The 20,497-nt window shown below is 44.8% G+C and overlaps 1 protein-coding gene across 1 annotated transcript; it reads right to left on the minus strand.

The window, feature by feature from the left end:
• Nucleotides 1-449: 449 nt before the first annotated feature.
• Nucleotides 450-20,316, minus strand: rtf1 (RTF1 homolog, Paf1/RNA polymerase II complex component). Its single transcript, XM_056296477.1, has 18 exons — nucleotides 20,107-20,316; nucleotides 18,570-18,680; nucleotides 17,758-17,908; nucleotides 11,978-12,182; nucleotides 10,989-11,106; nucleotides 5,823-5,934; nucleotides 5,565-5,703; nucleotides 5,219-5,396; nucleotides 4,796-4,878; nucleotides 4,614-4,701; nucleotides 4,354-4,461; nucleotides 4,164-4,241; nucleotides 3,641-3,762; nucleotides 2,853-2,910; nucleotides 2,671-2,748; nucleotides 2,427-2,528; nucleotides 1,633-1,747; nucleotides 450-1,538 (listed from the first exon to the last, which is right to left on the minus strand). The coding sequence occupies exons 1-18, from the start codon at nucleotides 20,188-20,190 to the stop codon at nucleotides 1,432-1,434; spliced, it is 2,037 nt and encodes a 678-aa protein (XP_056152452.1). The 5' UTR covers nucleotides 20,191-20,316; the 3' UTR covers nucleotides 450-1,431.
• Nucleotides 20,317-20,497: the final 181 nt, after the last annotated feature.

Genomic DNA, 20,497 nt, shown 5'->3' on the forward strand with positions numbered 1-20,497 from the left:
TTCAGTAACACACACACACACAACACAAGGACACGTGAGAAACGCTAAATAACCAGAGGGGGGAAAAAAATCACCATTCCTGTTTAAACCGCTAACGTAGTTTGCTAAAACAAGAACAAACAAGCGCAATAACCCCGTTTTGATCCTACAGCCGGGGGAAGAGGCGTCTGCGAAGCCTCCCACGTGGGTTTCATCCCCGTGGCCAACCCAAGGCGGTTTGTAAACACCCCCTTCGTTGGCCTACACAGAGCTTTGCAGAAAGCATGGTTGGTCTGACCAACGTGCTGTCATTTAGCACGACAGACTGCACACCGTTTTGAGAGTTCATTCATGCGCCACCCAAACCTCTTACCCTGACCCAGGGTGGCGGGGATGCTGGAGTCCAGCCCAGCAGTCTTTGAATGTGAAAGAGAAGAAGAAGAAAAAATGGAACACAAGACATATGAAACAGTGCCTCTTTATTTTTCCTGATCTCACTCCAAAATGCATATTTACATGGCATGCCACATCAATACAAGAACTATGGACACAACTGATTACACTTAGAATCTGCTCTGGGAGTTGGGGCGAGGAGATCATCTCATAAACAACCAAACTAGAGATAATAGAAACAGAACAACACTTTTAATCAACCATAGAAAAGTTTGTCTCCTGTCAGATTGTTTCAAAATCATAAAAAGTGACAAATGTCCATCTGCTTCCATTTCCTATTGTTCTGTTCATGTTCGAACAGAGGGCCGGAGGTTGCAGTTGGGTTACAGATGGAGCTTCTCATTCGCGGCGCTGTAAAAATACCAATAAACTGGCAAACTTGGGATGGACTGCAAATACAGATATTGTCTTTTGGGGGGGAAAAAAAAAATCTACAAAGATTGTAATTCAGTGGTGGTGACACAAAAATAAAAATAAAAATATGGTCAGCTTCCGTTGAGTGTCCAGTCCAGTAATCTCAAAGTAAATTAGCAATCTATCTTATGAGATACATTGCTAGATAGATAGTCCTTGTTCAAGGTAATAGTCCGTTAACATGTGCCCTAAGAAATGAGGGACACAAAAAAGGAGTAAAACGAAGATCCAAACGAGGGAAAAGAAAAATACATAAAAATGTAAAATAACTAAGAAAAATACAATTCGAGTTTGTACGAGTTTGCACATGAAAATGGAAAAAAAAATATGCACAAGTTTTTTCCTAGAGAGATCCTTTGAGAAAAATGTCTTCATCTCAAATCAGTATTTCCTGTGTTAGGATAAACAGTCTCTTGTATCGCTGCTCAAACACACTTCAGCTGTGATGCGCTAGATCATTCTCATATCTCTCTCGCACAGACACACACAGCACATGTCTGTGTGTGTGTAAAACACACACAGACATGTGTAACATGCCTGTGTGTGTTTTATGTGGGTTTTAAATGAGGATCCAGGTTCCTCCTCTTAGATTAGGCCCCTTCTTTTCTTATAGTCTTCCAAGTTCAGGGACCTGCGTGGAGCGCCATCCTTCACTGGCAGTGCATTGGAGCTTACCGAGAGAGACTTTGCCTCTACAAACAAAGAAAAACATTAATACTCCACAATTCTCATTTCTGATTGTATGGTCAGCTTTGTAACACTCACATGGTGCGGCAATCACCTCACCTGCATTCGGAACCTGTAGGTCAATCTTGACATCAAAATCGTGAACTTTAAAAAGGTCCTCCGAGAGGTCACTGGTTGGCTTGGGGACATCTTTGTCTTTCTGGCTAGGTTGTCCCTGTACAAAAAAAAAAAAAAAAGCACACACACCATTATTCAAGTTTCTGTCAACATTACTGCGGAGCATTGTGGTTGATGTTTTTCAACATCAATACAGATTCAAATGCAATACTGATTATATTCTAAATTTCAATACTTGTTCCAAGACAATACTTTCTTCGAACCACTTATGTTAAATTAAAACACATTTGCTCTGCAAAGGACTAAATCATTATCAGTCCAAGATTTGTGCATTTCATTTGTCTAAAAAGGCTCAAAGGCTTTTCAATGAATAAAGATTTTTTTCATTTCCTATTTTGAAAAAAAATCTTGAACAGATTTCAAAATCTCCGGAGGTCTTATATATGTGTTCCCTTTTGACTATCACGCCAACACCCACTGCAGGTTGTTGCCAAACACTCAATGACGCAAATAACAAGTGAAGTATATTGCTAGACGCAACTATTACTTCACAAACTTCAGTCTGTGATCACTGGAGAGGGAGCAAAATTTTAATTTCCTGTGTGGTGGAGAAACAATGTGAAAGTAGCGTGTCACAGTAAAATCGGAGACTTTTCAAATGGACCCATCTGAAAAGCAAGATGAGATTCGGCACCATTACAGCATTTCTCCATACTCGATCATCATCAGCATTCTCTGGTGTTCTGGCTGCAAGTGGAGCAAGTGTTTCCCCTCACCAGTTTGTTCTTTTCTGAAGCATTCGGATCTTGCCCCGACCCTGAGCCGTACTTCTGATTTAAGTGAGCGAGGATAGCTGCGTGTACGGATGGGTCTCTGGCCTACAAAAAAAAAAAAAAAGGGGGGGGGGGGGATACATATTTACAATTGCAATACAATAAACAAATAAATTTCTGTGTTACCTTACTTGAATATTTAACATGCAGATAATGTGACATTTCAAAACCATGACAGCAATCTTACGTTAGACACCATAGTGGGTTTGCACTGTCTTCGAGTGAAAGGGTCCATCTGTTGGTTCTTTGCATTTTGTCCTTCAGCCTGTGGGGGAAGGACACAAGGGATTACAAGGACATAAGATTTAAATATTTGGGTATATGGTTACGACTGGCCTGAAGGCAACGCTACATGATGGAGGGACTTACTACAAGTGCCTTTTCAGATTCCACAATGTTCCAACTTCTGTTCCTCTGGTTAATATAGCTGGATGACGGAGACAACCGGAAAGAGCAAACAGAAAACATACTCCCATGAATAATATTCTCAAAATCAGAAGTTAATATTTTCTATGCCTAATTAGGGTCCCGAAATACACTATGTAGAAATTCCTCATTCATAGCAATTTATAGTTTCAGCAATAACACAACTGCCTTGACGCTTTGACTCAAAATCAGCTTGGAATAGAATCTGAGTAGCTTTTTTCGAGGTTTCGAGTCATATTTCCTGCCAAAATTGTCGTTTACGATCCTGTGAACTGTCAAATGTTTTTGAACAAGGGCGGATAATTACACCATCTGTAACAGAAGGTAGTTTTTATGGGCAACTGGGGCAGTAATGTTCTCTGCTCTTTAGCAGTCTTCAAGAAATAATCAAGTGGCCCTTTTAAAAACCCTACACGAGGCATCTTTAAGACGTGTGAATTCAAGCAAGTTATCCCCCTTTTTGAGAAAATAATAATAATAATCATGAACTTATCTTGGTGTCAGTCGTTTCCTAACAGACAAACTAACATGTAATGCATTAATATCTCAACTGGGTATTTATCTTGACAGAATATAGAGTTTAAAAACCGGCGGTCATTTTGACCCCCCCATGGTCGTTTTAGGTCGGAGTGAAATCGCCGTCATTCTAGCGTTAAAAGAAGGCAGTGAGTTTGCCGAGCCAAATTAAGAGATTTAAGAGAATAAGGAGGAAAATCCAACTGAATTCGAACCTGATAGCAGAGATGTTCTTGGTCCTCTGCCTGTCAAGTGCTTCCGCCCTCTCCTCCAATTCATTCAGCTCATCCTGGATAACCTTCGCCTTATCGCCATCCCCACTCTCCTCTGCCATGGCCTTTAATTAGAGACAAAAAACACCATAGGAATAAGGAGTAAAAGATGGCAGCCAACCTGAACACACATTCACTGCACATACTATTGCATGAAATCTTCTGGAAATCCCAAGCAGTGCTTGTAAATTACTAGGTCCACTGCACATTTCTGTCGAGCATCTAGTCTCAATGTGCCATAGATAAATGACAACTGTCACACCACCCTTTTCACAATCAGGATTTTTTTTCTCTCTCATTCGTTTTACTGTCCCTTTAACCCTTAACAACAGCAGTGAAGATGGACGTTCGACCACTGAGAAGATGCAACAACGATCTTAAACTGAATTCAGTGAACGAATTTCCAAAACGTGTCCAAACTTTCAAAAAGTTTGGAACCCAGCACACGGTGATCAAACTACCATACCTTATCTTTGAGGAGCTGGGTTTTCTTCATGGCATAATTTGGTGGCGCCTTTCGGAACCGGTCTTTCTCTTTCACAATCTGTGAATAGCACAGAACACACAAACAAAAACACGAAATGTCAGAAAAATGTTCAGCAGGGAATTATGTGAGACCTGAATGTCCACTGAAGACAACAGAGACAAAGACTTACATCCTCTATGTCTTTGTCGTTGAACTTGTAGTTCAGTGCTTCTTTGATGGACTGCTCCTTTTTGGTTATCTCGTCAAGTGTTGGGACTTGCATGCCGGCAACTATCATCTGCAAATGACAAATTATTCAAATCAAATGAGGTTTGAACCGATCCCGTCGTCTTCCTCGGGTTTCAGGAGAATTTCACTTCCATATTCTGATTTTGAACTTTCTTTAAGCGAACACCATTCAGATCATTTGAGAAACTTGAGTTGACTTACAGCCTCTTTCCACTTCATGAACTCATTTTCTGTGAACTCCTGATTTGACACAAACTCGAGCCGAAAAACCCGCGTGTCGCCACCGTGCCTGAGAGAGACAGATAAAACCTAGAGGTAAGTGTTGGGGGAGCAGGTGTGGGAGTACTGAGGATGTACTGCGAGTCTGAATCGTTGAGTCCTACCTTAACTGTAAGCCCTTGTTTGTTCTTGTTGATCCAAGCTGGTAAACTTTTGCCGTCTCTACCACGTCCACTATTTCAGCAACCTTTTAATGTAAAAAAACAAAACTGTTCGTTTACTTCCTTGGCTTCTTGGATATCCTTGAAATAGATATTCTTAGATGAATGGATGTTGTATTTTCTCGAGGCACTTAAATACTACTACTACTTTAGAATAATGTACAATGTCCTGTGTGTTTATGTTACCATCCACCTAGGTCAAACTCCACGTACGTGCAGACTAACTTGGTGCACAGTAAAACTCGACTAAAATGACATTATGTTGTACACCCATTGAGTTGGACAGAGATCAGCCTCCATGTAAAAGATAAAGGTGCAATGCAAATTTGCATGCCATGTGAAACACGGTCTGAGATCCCATCTTACCCTGTAAACTGGTTTACTACTGCTGTTCCCTATCCCTATCCTCACAAAGCAGCCCGTCACGGTCTTGGCGAAGAAGGGCATGTGGCACCAGCGCTCCAGTTTGTGCCTGGACAGGCGGACCCGGTTCAGCTCATCTGGAAGTGACACGGGCTGGGACTTTGGTGGGGTCTCCTCTTTTCTGTGTGCACAAACAGAGCAAAGGCCTCATTTACACGTTACATGCAGCTGGTACCTGGGTACAATTTACACACACTACATTCATTACCGAGTTTTTTCCTATTTCTATAAAAGCAAAACATCCTTCAGTTTTTGGAATTGCTGTGACCTCAAGTTGATCGATACTCACTCGTCTTCATCGTATGACGAAGAACGTGAGCTCCGGTCACTTTTTACGGACGACTTGTCATCATCCTCCTCTTCTTCTTCCTCATCATCAGAGTACACCTCACTTGTTTTCAAGGGCTGACGCTTGGCCAGCAGTTCCGCTGCTCGACAGAGGGGGCAGGGTCAGCTTTTTTTTTTTTCAACCCTCAAAGCAAAAGCGATAAAATGACGCAGAGAGAGAAATGAAAACACGTAAAAGGACATTCGACTGTGTGCTGACCTGTTCTGTTCTTTTTCTTCTCCCTCTCTGCCTTCAGTTCTTCCATGGCCTGGGACTTCTTGTCAAGTTTTTCATCCCGTTTGGACCGTCTCTCCTTGTTATGTGACATGACCTGGAGATGGATAGAAGTTCAACACTGACTTTCTGGTGGTATTTCAACAAGGTTGCACTGCACTGAAATGACTGAAGAAGAGTGAACCTCTGTGCACTAGAGCGCTCACGATGTTCCAAATCCACGAATCAATTTAAAAAAAATCTTTTCAGCACTAACAGCTAGGCATTGTTAAGACTACAGATCACTGGTTTTGTGCCCTGACAACTGTCATTTGACATTTTCAAATTCTTCGATAAAAAGATGGGCTGCATGGTATCGAGTGTGATATAACCGCCCTGTGATGACCTGGCGGCCTGTCCAGTGTGTCTCCCCGCCCGCCGCCCAATGACTGCTGGGATAGACTCCAGCATCCCCGTGACCCTGACAGCAGGATAGGCGGTTTGGATAATGGATGTATTAACAATAACTTGTTTGACCAGCCAAAACAGGAAAAAAAACTGTTAAACCCAAAAATTAAAAGCGTCACTAGATGGCAGACAGATACTTTACAACAACAGCTTGAATTTCTTCACCTGTAAAGCCACCAGGATCAGAAATCCTAATCCTGGTGGCTTTTTGGTGCCTGAGGTGGCATATGGTACCCACGTGTCTCATAGCCTAAAAACTGTAGTTTTTTTGTCAATGACGCGTTCGTTGTTGACATAACTCACAGGGAAGGCAAAGTGGTGCCACGCCGGTGACTTCAGGGAAGAAGGAGGATTTTCCAATGGACCTATTGCTCAGTCCCGCCCCTCGAACGCAGACGAGCCAATGGCAGTGTAGTACCAAATGCATGCGGGAGCTCACTCAGACATCGAGAGCTAACGACTCCATTAAGTAGCATCAGAAGTTGTGGTTTTTGTGATGTTTTATGGATATAAGTTGAACAAAAATGGTCAAACGATGTGCATGGGGTACATGCAACACTGATACGAGGTATCCTGAGAGGATGGGCAATGGGGTATATTTTATCCCATTTCCCAAACCAAAACAAGACGGAGCCAAATGTCTGGTGGATTAAGCTGTGTGGCAGACCACGCAGTCCACTCAACGTAACGAAGATAAACAAGGACGTCTACATTTGTTCTAAGGTCAGGCAAGATTGTGTTGTGTAGTTTTGACACCGATAGCTGCCATTGTAACTCTCTAGTCAGCCCGGGTAGCTTGTCCAAGTTAGCAACAGTAACTAAGGGGGGCGGGGCTTAGCGCTAGGTCCATTCTGTTGTTTTTCTGTCATCTCCAACTTTGGCGGTGGGCATGGTGACTCGATAAGTGCAGCTGATAAGTGTTTTTCTTTTCTTTTTCCTTTTGTAGTGTCATCTTTGACGTCGCGATGTTCGGAAAACAGGGAAGTGAACAGTAGAAAGCAGCGTGGAAGCCAGAGAGACGGCGGTTAACGTTACTTTTTAGATCTCGGGACTTCAGTCTCTCTTTCAAACCATACAAACTCAACGCAGACTGAACGATGTTCAAGCGCTGCTTGAGCGAAGACGGATGGAATTTGTGGCTGAGGTGGCAAAGAGTCGCAGAAGTTACCCATGGAGGAGACAAGCCTTCATCGCCTCCGTGATAGCTACTGTTGACAGTGGTGCCCCGACCGGTCGTCGTATGCGGGTTCGAGATCCGAGCACACAGTTTTTGGTCAACTATAGCACATTTTGACGAGGTGTTGCATCTTGTTTAATGTGAAGAAATTGCTGTTGCATGCTGTACCCACAAACAAGAAATGTTTTTCCTCAGTTGCCGGCGTGATTTTATGACGCGTGGACAATGGCGTTACATCATCAAGAAAAATAGTGTGTCCACCCAGGTGTCGTGTTTACGTCAGTGCCGATCAGAGATGGAGCCGATAAATACCTGTGACTACTGCAGAGTCATTTGACCCGGGAGTGAATGTCGATTGTACCCTTTTACACTGACCACCAAAGGCGGATGTTAGCGGTTTAAATGGGCTCTTTTGACTCTCCGTTCAAACCGGCGTTCAACCCCATCAAGGATGTGCACATCCTCATCCTTGAAAGAGTGGCCACTGGCCTGTAGATGGGTGTAGACTGTGGAGTCCTGGCCTGACGTGTTAGCGCTTCTGTGCTGTGCCATCCTCTTGGCCAGCGTCTGTTTGGTTTCCCCGATGTACAAGTCAAGGCAATCCCTCCGGCACTTAACAGTGTACATTATATTGCTCTGTTTGTGCCTTGGGACCTGATCCTGAAAGTACTAAAAGTCTTCAGATGGTTCAGAATGCTGCAGCTAGAATCTTAACTAAAACTAGAAAATTTGACCGTATTACACCAATTCTTGTTCCCCTTCATTGGCTTCCCATCCATGTTAGATCAGACTTCAAGGTGCTTTTGCTGACTTATGTTATATCCTTCTCACTCAGACGTATGAGAATTATTTTTTTTTGGCCTACAAGGTGATGCTGGTTGCATGGCTCGGGTACCTGGGCTGTTCTGGTGGCGTTCTGGACACTGCTTGGCATCCTCCTCATCCTATTCTTCATGTATTTTATAATTCCATTATAATTCTGTTATCCACTTTCAATGTTGTATTGTGTAAATTGTGCACACACAACATCCACTGCACGTTGTCCGTCTCAGGAGAGAGACCCCTCCTACTGATCAGTGTGTGTTGGTTTGCGGTAAACCATCACATACTGATCAGTACTTAAGGTTTGACTCTCATCATCCACTGGAGCACCAACTAGGAGTCATCAGGACTTTGTACCACCGAGCTGACAACGTCCCCACCAACACAGTGGCCGGGGAAAGGGGAGAAATCCCACATTAAACAGGCCCTGGTTAAGTGTGGTCGTCCTAACTGGGTGTTTGTCAAAGCCAGGAAAACGTCCAAACAGTGCACCAGCTGATCGAAGCGAGGAGAAGGACACCAGCTGTCTAAGCGTAAACCAGTGGTGATTCCGCATGTGGCGCGTGTGTCAGAAAAGCTGAGACGCGTATTTTCAAAACACCGTGTCTCAGTTGCTTTCAAACCCAGAGGTTGGTCCACCCCAAGGATCGACCACACGAACGCATAGGTTGTTTATTTCCTTATTTTCCACAACCCCGCCTCAACAACATGGTGCTGCGTAACCATGGCTACACCTTGAGCCCTTAAAGTGACCACGTCAACTTAATACAAAAACAACAAGCCATGGTGAATTATGTCCGTAAGTCTGTTAAGTGCCAGGAGGATTGCCGTGACTTGATTGGGGAAACTAAACAGCCACTGGCAAAGAGGACGTCACAAAAGAGGAGAGTTAACGCCTCAGGCCAGGACTCCACAGTCTACACCATCTACAGGCCAGTGGCTACTCTTTCAAGGATGAGGATGCGCACATCCTTGATAGGGAGGAACGCCGATTTAAACGGGGAGTCCAAGAGGCCATCTACGTGAAGAGAGAACAACCATCCCTGAGCCGAGGGGGCCTAAGAGTACATCTGTCACCATCTTACAATGCTGTGACTGCAAACATTCCCAAATCCTCTGTGAATACACATGTCCATTGAAAGTGTAGTTAATGGTCACGCCCATATTTGCTTATGAAACTGATCGTTTTCCGTCGTTATGAAACTGTATTGTTTATAAGGGTGGGGATAGCCGCAGTCAGTTTAGACTGAACCACTTAGATGAGTGATGAAACGTATCTGTCAATAAACGTTGTATCCAGATGAACTGATTCAACTTTCTTTGATTGCCACTGTAACTCTAGTTAATGGTCATAAGAATATTAATGGGTTACATTTATATAGCTTATTTCTAGACACCCAAAGCGCTTCACATTGAAGGGGGAAACTCACCTCAACCGCCACCAATGTGTAGCACCACCTGGGTGATGCAAGACAGCCATTTTGCACCAGAACGCTCAACACACATCAGCTTGAGGTGGAGAGAGAGGAATCATTGAGCCAATTACATGGGGGGATGATTAGGTGGCCAGATGGAGAGAGCCAGGTTGGGAATTTTGCCAGGACACCAGGGAACCCCTACTCATTGCAATAGGTGCCGTGGGAATCTTTAATGACCACAGTGAGTCAGGACCTCGGTTTAACGTCTCATCCGAAGGATGGAGTCTCCTACAGCGGTGTCCCCGTCACTGCACTGGGGCATTGGGATTTGATATTTGTTGCTTTTATTAGGACCAGAGGGAAGATTGCCCCGTACTGGCCCACTAACACCACTTCCAGCAGCAACTCAAGTTTTCCTGGGAGGGCTCCCATCCAATTACTAGCCAAGCCCACACCTGCTTAGCTTCCGTCATTTGGCAGAGCCAGGGTACATGTTGGTTATGGCTGCCGGCGATGGCAATTTGTATGAAACCGATTGTCGTTTTCAGTCATGAGGCCTCAGTATTGTTTAAGAGGGTGGGGACACCTGCAGTCACAGTTGAGACTGAAGCGGTCACTTAAATGAGTGATGAAACGTTTCTCTCAAACACTGGCCAGATGAACTGATTCAACTTTCTGAAAATACTGGAGAATCGCTGATCCTCCTTTTGATTTCGAAGGTTGAACTCGAAAGCTCATTTCAATCAATTTTCGATTTACAATTGAAATCGTGACACCGCTACTATGCACACAAGGTGACTTATGACACCAACCAATTCCTTACAACAATCTACCAGGCTTTTTCAGGGTGATTTTAAATACTTTGTGTAAACTGGACCTTCTTTTTTTTATCTACTGCAGGATTTGAACTCGGCTTTTGTGTTGTTTCCAGCAACACACCCTATGTCCTTCCCAAAATAAAGATTTTGAACATTTTCTAAAATGCTGTACGGAAGTGGCCATACAGTGAACAACCTTCATACACTGGGTACAACCACGCTGTCGCACAAACCCATATAACAAGCACTACTCCAAAAGATGGCTCCATAGTGCAAAGAGAAGCCAACAACTATTGAGGTTATTGATAGATAAATGGCTATATGAAAAGGAGGTCAAATAACTCGTTATAAAACACTAAACGATGTCACTACTTGAAGTGAAGCCAAGTTCTGCACATGCCACCAGCGCAATTCAGTGCATGCCGCCAGCGCAATTCGTGCCAAAAAATATAAAAGAGGTTGGACTCACCACTTGTGTGTCTTGAACCTGAGATTGTTTTCTTTTCTCTTGCTCTTCCTCCTGCTTCTTCTTCTTCTCCTCTTTCTCCTTCTTCTTCGCGGTCTTCAGCTTCTTTTTAATTTCAAACCTGACAGAAACATCCCACGTCTTTTGTGATCCAACATAACAAACATACAAATTCCACGGCCTTTAGATACCTTGATTCACTCAAGTTGGAGCAGTGAATTCCTCTAGAAACCATGTGGATCAACTACAGTCATCAGTCTGCTGAGAGGGCATCTGCTTGCAAGACTCTGGCTATCACTGGACACGCTTTAAGCATGCCCGGATCCACAAGTATTTAGTCAGTGCTTTGCACTTGTTTTCCCTTCTTTGGAATGACAGCCGAGTGGGGTTTAACTGCATCAGGACTGTTCAGCCTGTCTGATTGACAGTCATAAAAGTATATTCTATAGACTTTAAAACAGTTTCAAAATATTGTGAAAGGAAAGAGGATTACTATTGAAACAACACATCATCAGTAGGGTAAAACTAGCTTGTCTCGGAACAGTCTAAACCCAGTTCACGTTCCCCATTAGTGAAACGTGAGCTGGGTTTAGACCAGCTAACCCAGCGCTTTCAGCACTCCCAAGTAGCTAGAAACAAACACAAGCTAGGTCTGGGGTCTCATTTATAACCGTTGCATACGCACAAAACGGAGCCTGAAAGAGGCGTACACCACTTCCCACGCAAAATTTGTGATCTATAAAAACAAACTTGATGGGAGAGTGTGCGCACCTGTACGTAAACGCAGACGGTGAGGTGGTGAATTGAAGCCAGATTGTATAATGATGACTCTCACGCATTTAAGTCCAATTTTCTTTTTGGCGCACGCCGTTTTCGGCTATTGTGCACACGTACACTTTTAGTAAGGATCCTACGCACTATTTTATAAATGAGACCCCTGGTCTGTTCATTTCAACCCATTTCCCACTGCCAAGCTGTCCATCACAACTCACCGTCTCTTCAGCACCTCTCTCTTCTCAATTCTGTTGAACAGCTCTTGTTCTCGCTCCTTCTCGGTCATCTGCTCCAGCCGAGCTCGATCCTCCTCATCCCCCATCAGGTCGTCATCGTAGCCGTCCCGGAACACATCGTCCTCGGAGGAGGAATCCGAGTCCGAGCTGGAGGAGGAGCTGTTGCTCTCCGAGTCTGACACCTCGCCTGATTGGGCAACAAATGAGATTTAGAACTACAGTTTGTAGGACCACAGGACTCAGTGACTACAGACCCGTCACCCTGACCTCTGTGGTAATTTAGTCTTTTAAGTGGCTTGTTCTGTCCCACCTTGAAACTATCACTGACCCATCAAAGAAGGTTGAATCAGTTCATCTGGATACAATGTTTATTGACAGATATGTTTTATCACTCAGCTAAGTGACATCTTCAGTCTGAACTGACTGCAGGTATCTCCACCCTTATAAACAACACAGTTATGCAAATATGGGCGTGACCATTAACTAGGGTTTCAATGGTCATTTGGCCGTTGGTTTCGGTCGTTATGCACCTGTATTGTTTATGAGGGTGGGGATACCTGCGGTCAGTTTAGACTGAAGACTCACTTAGTTGAGTGATGAAACGTATCTGTCAATAAATGTTGTATCCAGATGAACTGATGCAACCTCCAGTCACAGCATTGTAAGATGTGAGAGGTCACTCCCTTGAAACCTCTCTCCTTGCAATTACTGAAGCACTCATCACAGCCAAAGCTGCTGCCCAGTCCTTAGTTGTCACCTTCACATATATAGGCATTATTGGCATGGCACTAAAGGAGTTCAAACCTAACAGGGACGTCATGCCATGTATCATGGGGAGGTCAGGTGTCTGCCCTCCCACAGGTCACAACAGGCATGCCTCAAGGCTCAGTGTTTGGCCCATTCCTTTTAACACTCTGCACCACCTCACTGACTTGGCCCGATCATGGACAGGACATCAACAGTCGTGCTCAATTAAGACAGTTATGATCAATAACTGGTTTTCATTTTCTGACCAGATTACAGCTATGTTGTTCTTGCTGTTTTGCTCTTTATAACAGCCAAAAAATAAGACTGTACCTAAGCTGTCCAGCTCCTGGTCCAGGGTCTAGTAATTTGTTTCACAACTGCAAAGTGATAGTCTCTAAGCCTGTGAAATCCAACCCAGGAGAAAAACCCAAAACGATGCTGCATACTTGGTTTTCAACCTGCCACCGAGTGCACACGTCTCTCGTTGCTAAGTGTCCTTGCAATGGCTTACCGATGCTGCCTGCATACATTTCAAAACCTTGCTGTTGATGCTCCAGGCAGTTCAAGGAACTGCGCCGACCTACGTGCAAAACCCATATCGACATGTTCATGCTCACCCGCCTCACTCTGCCACAGGAAAGCTATCAATTTCTAAGCTGAACAGACCACTGTCCATCAATAAACCATGTAGTTTAACTACAAGCTATAAATTCACGACAGTCAGGAAAGGCTTGAAAACTTTCATTTTCCAGGCCTACCTTAATTATGTAAGTGGTCTCTAAGCATCACTCATAGACTTGTTTGTGGCACTGTCCAGCTAATTTGTAATTTGAATCCGTTACTATTAATGGCTTCTACTTATACTATTGTGCCCTTTTACTATCTGCCTCTTGACATGATATGTCCTCCTGGATACAATATATCTGTGATAGTGATGTGGCACTGTACAGCTACTTTCTAATCTGAATCTCCAATCACTTGCTATTGATGATCTAAGGCACACTTACACTAATTGCAATCGACATCATATGCACTCATCCCCCTCCCCCCCTTTTTCTCTACAATTGTATCCCAATTGCCCCACTCTTCCGAGCCGTCCCGGTCGCTTCTCCACCCCCACTCCCGATCCGGGGAGGGCTGCAGACTACCACATGCCTCCTCCAATACATGTGGAGCCGCCAACCGCTTCTTTTCACCTGACAGTGAGGAGTTTCACCAGGGGGACACGTGGGAGGATCACGCTATTCCCCCCCAGTTCCCCCTCCCCCTTGAACAGGCACTCCAACCAATCAGAGGAAGCACTAGTGCAGCGACCAGGACACACACCCACATCCAGCTTCCCACCCACAGACACAGCCTATTGTGTCTGTAGGGACGCCTGACCAAGCCAGAGGTAACATGGGGATTCGAACCGGCGATCCCCGTGTTGGTAGATCATTAAGTTATTATTACAATTAAGTTTCCTTTATTCATCCCTTGGGGACATTCAGTTACTGCAAATTAACCCATCCTAGCTGTGATCTGTGTAGCTAGGAGCAGTGGGCTCCCGCCTTCATGCTGCGCCTGGGGACCAACTCCAGTTCTTTTCCTATTGCCTTGCTCAGGGGCACAGAAAAGGGTATAAACCCTAACATGAACGTTTCTTTTGATGGTGGGGGAAACTGGAGCACCCGGAGAAAACCCACCACAGACACGGGGAGAACATGCAAAACTCCACACAGAGGACGACCTGGGAAGACACCCCCCCCCCCCCCAAGGCTGGACAACCCCAAGGTTCGAACCCAGGACCATATGCACTCTTGGCTATGATATGACTACTATTAGTGTTCTATGATGTCGGTTTGTTACATTCAAACATATCTGCTAATTGCTGACTCTCTCGTAAGAAGCTTTTGGAAAAAGTGTCTGCTAATTGAAAAAGTGCAAAATATACTACATTCAAGTGGGATCCAAGGGACATGAAAATTGCATTTAATTTGAAATTAAATATTTAAAATGTACTTAAATTGAACCTAGATCCGCTGTGACCCACAGCAGAACACACTTCCAAAATAATTTTAAAAAATGTCCCACTTTTCCACATTCATGTGCATCTTACAAATAGCATAAAGGAGGGCCAAAGAACCAGATGTTGACATGCTTCAAGTCAATTTAAGATGTTTCACTTCACCTTAGAATGAAACGTAAAAATAACTTCTCAACTAAAAAAGACCGCCGAAATGAAAAGCAACATTCACCAAATATACGTGTGTCTGCATGACTGGGCTGACTGCTTTAGAGAGATACTGAACACACCAGGAAACTGTAAAATCTCTGAATTTGAAACCTGCTATAGTCAACCGTGTTATAGAAATGATGCAGCTATATTAGCTTCAGCTGTACAGTTGCAGCCAATATGATTTTGTCAACTGCGGCAACATGTCGATATACTTCCAACTGGCAAAAGGGGGATGAGAGAATGAGTCACCTAATCCTTTTCACCTGAAAATATTCTACTCATGGATATGATTGGACGGGTCACATTTTGTCTGACTGTTGCATGTCTAACCATGGTGTTTTGCATTCTATGTGAGGTGTTGTTGTCCTTGTGTCAAGCGTGTCAGTATGTCAGATGAAAACTCGATATGCCGCTGCACAAATGTAAAAAAAAATTAAAATTAAAAATTCTGTAGAACATGCTGAATTTAGCCCTTTGATGACCTGGCGGCCTGTCCAGGGTGTCTCCCCGACTGCTGGGATAGGCTCCGGCATACCCGCAACTCTGAGAGCAGGACAAGCGGTTCGGATAATGGATGGATGGATGGTGAATTTAGTGAAAAAGAAATCTGATTGCGATAGTGAACCAGCTACAAACTAGAAGAGCGCACTCAACAGCGTGCGTATCTCCCCTTCTCTGGTGCTTGGACTTGGTGACAAACCACCTTTTTTTTTTTTTTTTTGCCTACCTGAAAAGGGAAAATACAAAGGCCCCTGCCTGCATCTCCTCCCTTTTCTGGTGCTTGGACTTACACAAAAAGGAGCTGAAGAGTTAGCACTCATTGCGGTATAAAACAGGTTTTTCAAAGGTTTTGACTCACTGCAGCCACAACAGGACCTTGATCATACAATCCCAACTGTGCAAAGAAAATATTTGGCTGACAGGCCCAGTAGTATGCGAGATTAGCAGCAAAGATACACACACACAGACAGAAAAACCAGTGTTTTTCCTGCCATTATAAGACTTTATCACAGCACCCAAGTCAGTTGAACAGGAAATATGAAAAAAAAAGAAGCTTTCAGTATGAAGCACTCAAGCTAGAACCTACCTAATAATAAAGTTTTGCCTGTCAGTCTGTGGATGTGCAGCCTCCTAGGCGGATCCTCGCACGAATGCGACCAAGGCTAAGATGAACTTGCACTTTCCAAAAAGGAAAAGGTTTGCTACGTGACCATTTTGGTCTAACTCTAACCCCGTCTTTACTTTCACAATATGACAAAGATGGGTAAACCGTTTACGTTCACGCACGCACAACTCACATCTACGGTTAACTCAAGTTGGGCAGCGACAAGAATATGCAACTGTTTTGACTGCAACCTAGAGGAAGTTGTTCCTTTAGAACTTTCGCATTTTTGGATTATTAAAGTTCTTTTAATAACCTCTGATCATGTCGCTGCTCGATCTGACCCAACCATGGTTCTGAGTCGCGCACGCGTGAGCGTAAGCTGTGTACCCAGCTTTATTATCACAGCAAGTTGAATCGGTTCATCTGGACACAACGTTTATTGACAGAAACGTTTCATCATTCATCTGAGTGACCTCTCCAGACTGAAGAGGTCACTCAGATGATTGGCATCATTTATACAGGCAAAAACTCAACTGATCACTCCAGTATTGTGAAGTTTACTACTCTGCTGAACCTAAAACCATGATATACAATTAATGAATGAAGGCAAAACCTTGACCCCTACAGTGAGGGGCTCTGGGGGCTCTCTTATGCTGTAGGGGGGCATTTTCCTCACTTTGTTTGAGTCCGAGTCCACTTGTCCCCTTAGAGGGAAGGGTCACTGTAAATCAATACAAAATTATTCTGAGTGATCGCCTTTATCCTGTGATGAAACATTTCTATCCTGACGGGAGCGGTCTCTTCCAGGATGACAATGCCCTCATCCACAGGGCACTAGGGGTATTGCTATGGCCTTTGCCGTCACCAGAGCTCAACCCGACTGAACACCTATGGGAGATTTTTGACTGACATGTTAGCACTCTCCACTGCCATCATCCAAACACCAAATGAGGGAATCTCTTTCGGAAGAACGGTGTCCACCCCTCCAGTAGAGTTCAGAGACTTGTAAAATCTATGACAAGGAGCACTGGAGACTCATGGTGGCCCATCACCTAACAGTTTATGCTGGTTTTTCCTTTAATTTGACATCCGTCTGTACAAAGACAGGAGGCTCACAGTACAGTCACATATATCTTCATTTATTCAGACTATATATATTTTCAATGGGATCAAAATCTGATTTGATTTCGAACTACTTTTTTTTCAACAGACGCAAATTTCAATCATTGATAAACTTCTGCACTTGTGAGAGCAGGAAGCCCTGTACCCAGGCAGTCCTGCAGCGCCAGCAATAACCACATACTTCCAGAGATGGGATGCAGCAATGAAAACCTATTTCTGGAACTGCAGATGAAAGTTTTTTTTAACTTAACATAAAGTAAGCTTACGACTATTTTCTTAAATGGAATATATTAACACATGTCTGACAGTACTGCGAGCGCCCCATTTTTAAAAGGGAGACATATCATGGTTTTTGAAAGCTTAAATAATCGCCCCATTGGATTGTGTTGAAGTTCAGCGAGAAGATGCAGCAGAGTGGTAAGTTTCTCAATACTGAGGTGAACAGTCAAGATTTAGTCTGTGTGATACTAAATGATGATGAGCAACGTTTTCAAAGCAATGCTACGGTTTAAGCTGCCGTTATGTTTCAAACAATCTTTTTCCCCATGCGCACCAAGAAATTTGACTCACCTTCCTCCGGCGCTGAGCTCTCAGCTGAACTGTCTCCATCAGAGCTCCCAGAAGCCGCTGCTTTGTTGACCCTCTTTTTTGTTGTGTTCTTTTTGTCGGACCCCTTCCCTTGTTTAACCTTCTTTTTGCCTTTGGTGCCACCAACAGTCCACTGGATAAACCATTGACAGAAACAGTTTGGGTTAACATATAATTGCAGCCACAAAAGGAAAATATAGCAGCTTCATTCCTCTAAGAAAACACATCCGACAGGATTTTACTTCATGCTGTTACTGAAAAGATCTTTGTAACTTCACAAATACACACACCTCTATATATGAATATAAATTAACACCAGACACACTGCCAAGCACCCCCGATATCATTCATTTCGTATTCAGTCCTTATTACTACATTATCATTTATTTAAATATATGTATTTTCTCTCGTCATGTCCATTACTCCTAGTCATGTCTGTCAGTTTTTATTTTACACGTAGCGCCATGTCTTGCTTACCCTTGTTACCCTGTCTGTCTTGTGTTAACAGGTCCGTCTATGTGTTTCTCAGTCTCTTTGTCTACCAGTCTCTTATCTTTCTGGTTTTGTTTTGTCCCTTGCTTCACAGTGATGTCCAGATAATTGGGGTGGTAGATGTAAGGTGAGGGGTAGGTATAGGAGTTGGGGGGGGGGTTCAATTCATCCTTTTTTTTGTTTGGGATTGACAAAGACAGTGACTTCTGCAATGTATACATTTTGAAAAACAACAACGAGATCATTGTTGCAATTCCCATTTAAGCACAACTTTGTAAGAGAATTTCATTTGTAGGGCATACCTCATCGTCACTGTCAGATGTTTCGGAGTCTGTGGAGGCAGCGGGTTTACTAACGGGCTCTTCCTGCTCACCCGAGTCTACCCTCTTCCTCTTTGCCAAGGACAAAAGTTCCTGATTGCAAGAGAACATGGCGTTATTCAAAGGCAACAACTGAATAAACTCCACACCGTATAAAGAGGGGGGGGGGAAGCTCTTTGGTATTGCACAGATGTGAAATGGCTAAAGACCAGGGCTGAGACAGCCACCTCATGAAAGAAACTCACAACACAAATACAAGCTTACACACCTGATTCTATCAGTCAACCAATAACTGTTGGACCTTGGTTTTGCAGACCTGATTTGCAGAATCAGGTGTGTAACTGCTTGGTTGGAACAAAGACCTGGACCCACACCGGCCCTTTCTGGATCGTCCCCGTAAACATTTTGCCATCTTATCTCATCTGCACACAGGTAATTAAGCTAATTACACGAGCTCCCTGCACGGATCAAAGATGCGATACGACTTCTACTGACCGGCTAAATCAGCTGTAAACATTCCGACCGACAGACGCGTAACAAAGTAAGACAGGATTTAGTGAACTTGTTTTTAACACAATGTCAGGGCAAAAAAAAAGAAAAGAAAATCTGAATCTGGATTCCGGAACAACGGGCGACGCGTTGTTAAAATGTATCCGCTGAGACAAGACGAGGCGCGCGCCTGAGGGAGATGCGGCTCCCGTATCTCCGAACTTGAGGTCGTGCGGGCCGATTCGACTGTGCTGGGAGGACAAAGCCGGGGGGGGGGGGAGAGAGGGGGGAGGCTGAACTTCAGCCGCGTCGTGCGGGGCGGGCTGGCGGGCGGGCAGGCGTCTCTCGGAAAAGCAGGTTAGGCGGACGTGTTTGTCAACAACGCCGAGGGGGAGAAAAAAAAAACTTTAGGTACGAGCCCGTGACGTCATCGAGCCCATAAAAACAAGTCGCCCGCAACGCCACGCAAGCCGCACCGCAACATCTCCCACCGCCCGCTGGCTGGCTGGCTGGCTGGCTGGCTGGCTTTTGGAGGGGGGGGCAGCCAGCCAACCACTCGCGGTAGTGACATGTCCGTAGCCCGACGGGGCCCCGGCCGGCGGCGCGATGTTTTCCGTGAAGCACAACGCTTGCAAAGAGGGAGAGGAGGGGAGGGGGGGGGAGGCTAAAATTAGCTTGTCTTATGGGAGTGTAACGTTACAAGCTAGCCGCTAAGGGCTCCACAACATCGGGGTGGTGGGGGGGGGTAGGGGGGGGATAGCTCGGTTGGTGCAACCCAGCTCATTTCAGAGACCCCGGAATCGGGACCGCGGTGCTCCGGGTTTTACGGCACCGTGCAAGCGTCCCCCCCGCCGCTCTGGAACATACGACGGGCCTACTTTTAGCGTCCCCCCCAGAACAGAACAGGCCGGGCGGAGCGGAGCAGAGCCGCGGCTAGCTAACCGTAGCTGACCGCCGAGTTAGCTGGCTAACGCTAGCTCTCCCCTTAACGTACTTGACACCTCGACAAACGACCGGGCGTCCGCCTTACCTGGTCTAAGTTGTCGTCGCTGGCGCTGTCCTCCGAGTCGGAGTCGATCACGACGCGACCTTTCCGTTTCTTTACGTTCACCATGGCTCGCCGCGACGCTAGCTGGCTGGCTGGCTGGCTTGGCTAGCTGCTGTGTGTCGCCCGGGCGCTGGAGGGGTACAAACGAGCGCAAGTACGCACAAACCGGCGGCACGCTCAAAGCCGAGCCCCGTCTTAACGCTCGCTAAGCTAGCCGACCGCAGTCGCACGCAAAGACGCGACTGCGCATGCGCACGTCTAAAACCGACGCTGACGGTTTTGTGTCACCGTTTATAGAACGCGGATAACAAAAAATACACACATATATATATATATATATATATATATTCGTTAGCAGAAACGGAACACAAAA

Source organism: Lampris incognitus, chromosome 16 (genome assembly GCF_029633865.1).
Source record: "Lampris incognitus isolate fLamInc1 chromosome 16, fLamInc1.hap2, whole genome shotgun sequence".
NCBI classification, from domain to species: Eukaryota; Metazoa; Chordata; class Actinopteri; order Lampriformes; family Lampridae; genus Lampris; species Lampris incognitus.